General features: G+C 31.2%; 1 protein-coding gene across 1 annotated transcript; it reads right to left on the reverse strand.

Moving 5' to 3' along the window:
- Positions 1-2,449: 2,449 nt before the first annotated feature.
- Positions 2,450-3,736, reverse strand: LOC129223017 (gastrula zinc finger protein XlCGF57.1-like). Its single transcript, XM_054857581.1, has one exon. The coding sequence runs from the start codon at positions 3,734-3,736 to the stop codon at positions 2,450-2,452; it is 1,287 nt and encodes a 428-aa protein (XP_054713556.1).
- Between the last annotated feature and the right edge of the window lie 3,911 nt (positions 3,737-7,647).

A 7,647-nucleotide genomic window follows, 5' to 3' on the forward strand; every position in this document is an offset into this window, starting at 1 on the left:
TTTTTGTTTTTTATATTCCCTTTGGACCTCTATTAGATAAATTATCATAGGTTTGTTATATTATGTTTTTTATTGATGGACTTTACGAAAAAATGTTTTAAAAGGAAAAATAAAAGTTTGAGTAAACAAACTCAAAGTAACAAAAACATTAGAAAAATGTGTATTTTTACTATTCACCAAAACATATACAAGCCTAAATATTGTTAGAGATCATAATGGCCAAGAAATAATCTTGTGTCAAAAGAACAAAGCATTAACATAAAATTAGACCAACATATAGTCAAGACATTGCAAAAACATGAAATTAGTTTTGGTTTTGAACTCTAAAATGAAATTGTTGTTTTCCACAAACAAACCATCTATGCAATAAAACCACAGGGATAGTTCACTGATGATAAGATAGAATGCATACTGAAAACTTTTCACAGAACTTAAGACTCTTTGTTGAAAAATGCAATTAAGGCAATATATATCCAAAAACTATTGTGTTCATAAATTAAAAGCTTAAAAAATACAAAAAAAAATAAATAAATAAATAAATAGATCTGAGAAAAATATCAGTTCAATGGAGGAAAAAAAAGAATATATTAACAGACAAACGTTGATCACTAAAAAGATTGGAAAACTAAGCATTAATTACACAACAGTAACAATACACACACTTGACACAATTTACTTGTTTACAGGGGCATTCCAAGGTATTTTTGACATTTATGTAGAGTCCGTAACGTGACCTTTTTTGCCATAACTTTTTAATTTATTGTTTGATTAGCATATTATTTTATTTTGATCTTTTCCTACCAACACACCAGCTCAAATTAAAATAATTTGCAAATCAAACAGTAAATTAAAAAGTTATGGCAAAAAAAGGTGACGTTATGGACTGTACTTAATGTCAAAAATACCGTGGAATGCCCCTACATGCAAAAGACATATAATGAAAAAAATTAAGACATTAAAACAAAAATATTTAAATGAAACAACTCATTCCAAGAGGAAAGATCCTTTAACAACTAAGTTATTTTATCATAGTAAAGAATCACAAAAGCCATTTCCTATTTTGTCACTTCAGAGTAACAGTATTATATCTTACTGTTGTGTTCAGCCTTGTCTTAGAATTGCTCTAAGGTAAGGGTACACAATTCTATGCCCGCGGCGCCTGCCTAATCTAATAGATGGCTTTACGTGTGCTCACACTTTCAGTTTTTTTTTTTTTTTGTTTTTTTAATGCTATCATACATGCCAAAGTTTTTTTAATTTTTATGGTCAATTGCAGAAGGTAGAAATGAAGTTCAACACAGATAAAATCACAAAGTAAAATGTCATTTTTATTTCAGTACTTGTTTAAGTAAGGAAAGAATAACTGGAAACAAAAACTTTCAATTTTCAAAATTTCAAAACATAATTTACATACATTCTTCATAAGTTACAGCACATGAAATAAAATTGTGTTGCGGTAACACATATTCATTTGAAATCCTGTTTACGGCAACCATAGAGGGTGATTGCTATGGACGTCAGCTTACGAGCAGGAATATCATCATACGTATTTTCTAAATACGAAACAATGGCCAATGAAATGCAATAATTAAAATTGTACTGACTTCAAGATTTATATTTTTAAAGATTCCTTCTTTTATTTCCTAGATTTTATATGCGTTGTTCAGTAATTACTTATTTTACACAAGAATATTTAGAAAAAATTTTATACGTTAAACTATACTGTCCAACAATTAATTCACCTTGAAACAACATGTTGTCTGCCTTTTAACCGGTTTTCTAGAATATGCTCTTGAAAGCAAAAAGGTCAGGAACCCCCTGCTCTAAGGCCAATATGTAATAATTTATTCATTTGGTTTTTTGCTCCAAGCATTTTTAAAATTATTCTATTTTTATCAGGAACCAAAATGGGGGGGGGGAGGGAGAGTATCCTTTTAGGCATTTTCATACTAGTTTTTTTTTTTTTTTCCATTAACCGATTAGGTTTTTTTCTTTAGAATAACTTTTCAAATGCTTTGTTAAGATCACTTTATACAAGAAATATTTTTCATAATACTCACAAAAATAAGGTTTCTACCCAGTATGCACAACAAATGAGGCAAAGGGATGTAAGTGAACATTTTTAAGTTTTTATTAAAACGCAAAGATAAGGTCCTAGGTAGGCTCTCATTGAAAAGTTTTTCTAAATCATGCCCCAAGACAGATAAGAGGTTAACCTACCATTTGTACTGGTTATCTACAAATTTTTCATTTTGCCACTTACTTCCCTTTGCTTCTCACTGCATCAAATGTACTTTCAGTTTCCTTTTCTCAGAAAAAAAAAACATGTCACATAGTTCACAAGAGTATGATGGCTTTTCCCCAGTATGCAATCACAAAAGAATGGCACAGCTGCTTTTCTGAGAAAAAGTCTTTTCACAATATTCACTAGAATGGCTCCATTAACTGATTAGGTCTTTTCTAAAGAATGAGTTTTTAAATGCTTTGTTAAGCTCACTTTGTACAAGAAACTTTTTTCACAATATTCACAAGAATAAGGTCTCTCCCCAGTATGCAGCAGCAAATGTACTTTCAGCTTCCCTTTGTCGGCAAAACACATGTCACACAACTCACAAGAGTACGGCTTTTCTCCTGTATGCAATCTCAAATGATTGGAGTAGCTGTTTTTCTGAGAAAAAGTCTTTTCACAATATTCACAAGAATATGCCTTCTCAGCTGTATGAAGTTTCAAATGCTGTTTCCAGACATTTGCAAATGTAAATGTTTTATCACAAAAATCACAAGCATACGGCCTTTCTCCCGTATGAGTCCTCATGTGTGCTTTACAATTACTTTTCTTCGCAAAAGACAAACCACAATAATCGCACGCAAATGGTTTCTCTCCAGTGTGGCTTCTCATGTGATCTTTCAGGTTATCTAACCTCCTGAACATTCTTTTACAAAATTTACAAGCATGCTGTTTTTCTTTAGTCTTGGAAGAAAGGGATGGTTTTCTTTTTTTCTCCTCCAATGCCAATAAATCCATATCACTGTCAGCAGACTTTTCAACTGAGTGGATTTTTAAATGTCTTTTCAAACCATAGCTGAATGCAAATTTATCTCCACAATGTTCACATGAATGTGATTTCGCCCCGGTATGTACCAGCAAGTGCCTTTTGAGTTTATATTTCTGCTCAAAAGACTTTCCACATTCCTCACAAGAAAACGGCCTCTCTCCGGTATGAACCCTCAAATGAACTTTAAGGTCATTTTTTTCAGCAAATTTGCTTTTACAATAATCACAAGCATGAAGCTTTTCTTTAGTATGAGTAACCAAATGCCTTTTCCAGTTGCCTAATGCGATAAATTGTTTCCCACAAACATCACAAACGTATGGCTTCTCTTCGGTATGAGTCCTTAAGTGTACTTTGAAGTTATTTTTTCTTGCGAATTTTTGATCACAGAACTTGCATATATGCAGTTTATCTCCATGGTAGGCTCTCAAGTGTTCATCTAAACTTATCTTCCAACTGAAGGTACCTTTACAATACTCGCAAGAATATTGCCTTTCTTCAGTATGAGTTTTCAAATGATGAGTTAAATTGCTTTTGGTTGCAAATGATTTTGGACAATCATCACATTCATAAGGCTTTTCTCCGGTGTGAACTCTCAAATGTTTTTTTAAATCTTGCAACTGAGCAAAGGATTTACCACAGAAGTCACAAGGAAGATTTTTCACTTTAGTGCGAGTTTCCATCTCTCAGTTTCTTTTTTCTTCGACCGAATCTACTTATTTTCATTTAGATAATTTTCTGTAAAGTTTTATCTTTCATAAACAGCAAATGCTAAGATCACTTAAATTACTGTATTTATAAAAGCTAAGAGCAAATATAGATAGAAAATTTTTAAAAAATAACCTCTGGAACACTTAATACTCATGATTAAATGTAGGTAGGTAAAAGATTAAGAAACAAGTAATTCAGTAAAATTTTGAAAATAGTCTAGTTGTAATTCGATTTTGTCGTTACCTAAGGTCTACAACAAAACCTTACTCAAAAATGGTTCTTGTTATAATTAATATTTATCCTGTTTGGGATGAACACATGATGTATGCTTTTGTGGCTGTCATTTTCCAAGATAGTGTACTGATAAAGATAGCAAAAAACTCAGAATAATATGCATAGGATGCTCAATGTAAAAGAAAAAATTACACACTACTTATGCATGAATGTCAAGTTGTTACATTCATCTGTACAGTATGATTTTACATAAAACATTGAATAAACTATCACAATATTCTTAAACTATTTGATGATGCCAAATCTAAATATATCTGTGTACTTTGCATTAGAAATATGATGTTCATTTAGGTACTTTCAACAACAGTAAAATACTTTATGTTTTGATTTTATAATAAAATATCAAGCATTTTCTTTTTATTTATTGTGGTTGAAAAAAAATTGTACTACATGTTTTAAAAAGGAATGAAACTCACTTTCCACAAAATTTAACTAGTTTACATTTGTAGAGAGAAAATGCTTCGACCTGTAGAGAGTCGGTTCTTGCCAAAACTCATCCAGTAGAAAAACTTTCTGTGGGTCTCCATCCCAAAAAGGATTAAATAACGCAGGGGAAAAAGGATCAGCAAAGTTTTCCACTCAGAAGAAAACTTGGCGTACAAATTGTGTACAAATAGTAATTCCAGAAAAAATAATTTAATTTCAAAGCAAATTCCACTTTTAAAATATTTAAAATATTTCAATCTATATTAGTTTTCAAAAAACATAACAGAAGAGTTTTCAATTTACTAGGAAAAGTTTCACAGTTCCTCACAATTTCAAGATTCTTGATGTTTTGCAGTGTTTTTTCTTCCTGAAGCCTCAACCTTTAGATAGAAACAAACTTGCAAACTGTAAACACAAAGAAGATTCATAAGTAATTCTCAAAATATGAAAAAAGAAAGGTTTACAACAAAATACATTTCTCAGGGGTCTGTCCAGGATTTTTCACAGGGTCCGTTTTTTGTGAAAAATCAAATAATTTTGTGAAAAATGAATTAATTTTGTGAAAAATCAAATAATTCCCCCCCCCCCAAAAAAAAAAATTTTTTTTTTGCGAAATTATTTGATTGAAATTATTGTTAAAACGAAATTTTAGAATTTAGAGATGGCACAAACTGCATCAATTAAACTTAATGTTTTCCTCTTCTATGTCGAGAAAATCATTCTGGAGTGGTCTGATATTTGACGGGGGGGGGGGGACATCGCTCTCTCAAGTATCAATATTTATCTAATGTTCTACATTATGTTAAATTATACTACAAATATTTCTGTACAGTATTTAAAATAATTGTAACAAAAAAAATAAATTAATAAAATAAAATTCAGAATAGGGTTCAGCATTTAACTTTTTGACCCAAGACTCTTAAAAAGCACAGAATTTCGTTTAAAACTTATAAACTCCTTGATTTTAACAAAAATAAAAAGATATTTTAATTGTTTACCTCTTAACAAAGCGTAATAATCATCAAAAATTCTAAAAATCGGATTCCCATAGCGGACGCAAAGAGATCGCAATTATCAAAGTGAAGGCATCAAAAGTATAAAAACGGCTCGTGAACGAAATATTTTTGATAAAATTATTTTTAAATTGCATTTTAGAGTCCTATGATAAACATTTCATTAATATCTGTGGACAGCAGTTGAAGCAAAAAATTAAAAAAAAAATAAAAATAAATAAATAAATAAATAAAATAAACCATCTATTCAGCATTTTAATTTTTGACTTAATAACAGAAAATGGAATTTTGCTTTAAAAACTTGAAATGAGAGTTCTAACAGAAATAAAAAGACTTTTCATTTATTTGCATCCTAATAAAGCAAAGTTACTTGAAAAAAGAACAAAATATGATTCTCATATCGGATGTTAAAAGATGGCATTTTTCAAAATGTAGACATCTAAAGAAAAAAAACGGTAATTAAAAGAGTTTATTTAAAGTTAATCATCCTTGTTAGCATCGAAAAATCAAAACCCATATAATTTTCTCCCAAAATAACAATTAAACATCTCACCGCACCCACCGTAAAAACGCAAATATTGACAAGCTGGTAAAATGATGAGAATATTTTCTAATCAAGTCATTATAAAGGTTCAACGCCAGACGCTAAGTGGTGATAATTTTGAAGTTGGTAACCCTATCTGAAGCGATCATATTTTTCCCCCCACCCTTACTATCCCTTTGCAGTTATAAGTTCATTTCGCAGATATATATTATTATTGTTTATTAAATCATGAGCAGGGAGAAAAGTGCTTACCAATGCCTTTACAGAAAAGTTTACAACACCGCTGCTAATTAGCTGTGATAAAACAAACAACCATTATATTTATTTGGCAGTAGCAATCATTTATCGCTTGAAGGAGCATTGCAAGAGTGCCTTTTTTTTTTAAATCAAAATTAGCCAATTTTGTATAATCTGATCCCTCTAATTTGACTTAAAAAAAGGTTCAAAAAATTATCGGTTTATACACAGAAATATGCGTTATTTTACTTTCAGATTTGCTCTTTCAATAAACAATTTGTGAAAGATCCGATCTTGTTTATCAGAATTTTGCATAGATCTTTCAAAGGGATAGATAGGCCTTTCTCCTACAGCGCAGCGTATTTCGCCCGGAGAAAGTGGGGTCATCATGATTCTTCCGAAAATCACGTGATCAAGGGACATCGTGTCTCCCTCTTCTCGGGCAGCAATGATATAACAATGCGATGCGTCGTTAAAAGTCCAGGATTGTCTGAAGATTTTCATTATACTTATGTGAGAAATCTCAATATGTGTGAATCTGAGATTTTCTAGCGAAAGAGGGTTTAATGAATGCAATGCTAGTGCCAATTTTATTAAAAAATAAAGACATAGTGAGTAGCGGAAATCTTTCTTTCTGCTAAAGGCAAAAAAAGTCCCCATGCAGAATCGAAATTAAGAATATTTTAAACAATTTACTGTAGATGCCGAGCATTATATTAAATCACTAAAAACTAGCGATGGAAAATTAGTTATAGTATGTCCGCGAAAAACTGGATTTTTAGGTTCCCTAATTTCTATGAAAAGTGTGCTGGGAACATATGAAAAGTATGTAGGTGCCTGAATTCCAGTTCTAAACTGCGTAATGATTTATAAGCTTACTCAGGATTACCTTGAAACTTTTTCCAGTGCGATCAGGTTGTAAGGGGGATTCAACAATAATCGTCGGATAATTTCGAAGTGTGAAAAAAAAAGATTATTCATTCATACGGAAATTAAAGAGTCCAGTTCTTCAAATTGCGCTGATTTTGACAACCTTCAAATGCTAAGATTAAATTTGAAGCGTAACAAAAATGCTTTGAAAGAAAGCCTTTTCTTCCGATTCCTTTGACGACGATTTGGAAAATTCAGAAATCATCTCAATTAACATGACGCAGTATATTAATGATGTTTCTGACTACGCTGGATTTTTTTTCCGGCAAGTGCACTCTGTTGTGAACTGCAACGACTGCAGTCTTAACTACAACAAATCAAAAATAGACCTAATAAAATTTAAGAATTTTGGGACACATTCAAGTATGATAACTTATTGCAAGATTGCAGCCATTGAAATATGTACATTTGTGAAGAACAACTGAGCGAGAATGTGAAA

The sequence above is a fragment of the Uloborus diversus genome, chromosome 5, assembly GCF_026930045.1.
Source record: "Uloborus diversus isolate 005 chromosome 5, Udiv.v.3.1, whole genome shotgun sequence".
NCBI classification, from domain to species: Eukaryota; Metazoa; Arthropoda; class Arachnida; order Araneae; family Uloboridae; genus Uloborus; species Uloborus diversus.

What these genes read in the sequence shown, in the direction of transcription:
- LOC129223017 (XM_054857581.1), bottom strand. Translation starts at nt 3,736, where the DNA reads ATGGAAACTCGCACTAAAGTGAAAAATCTTCCTTGTGACTTCTGTGGT.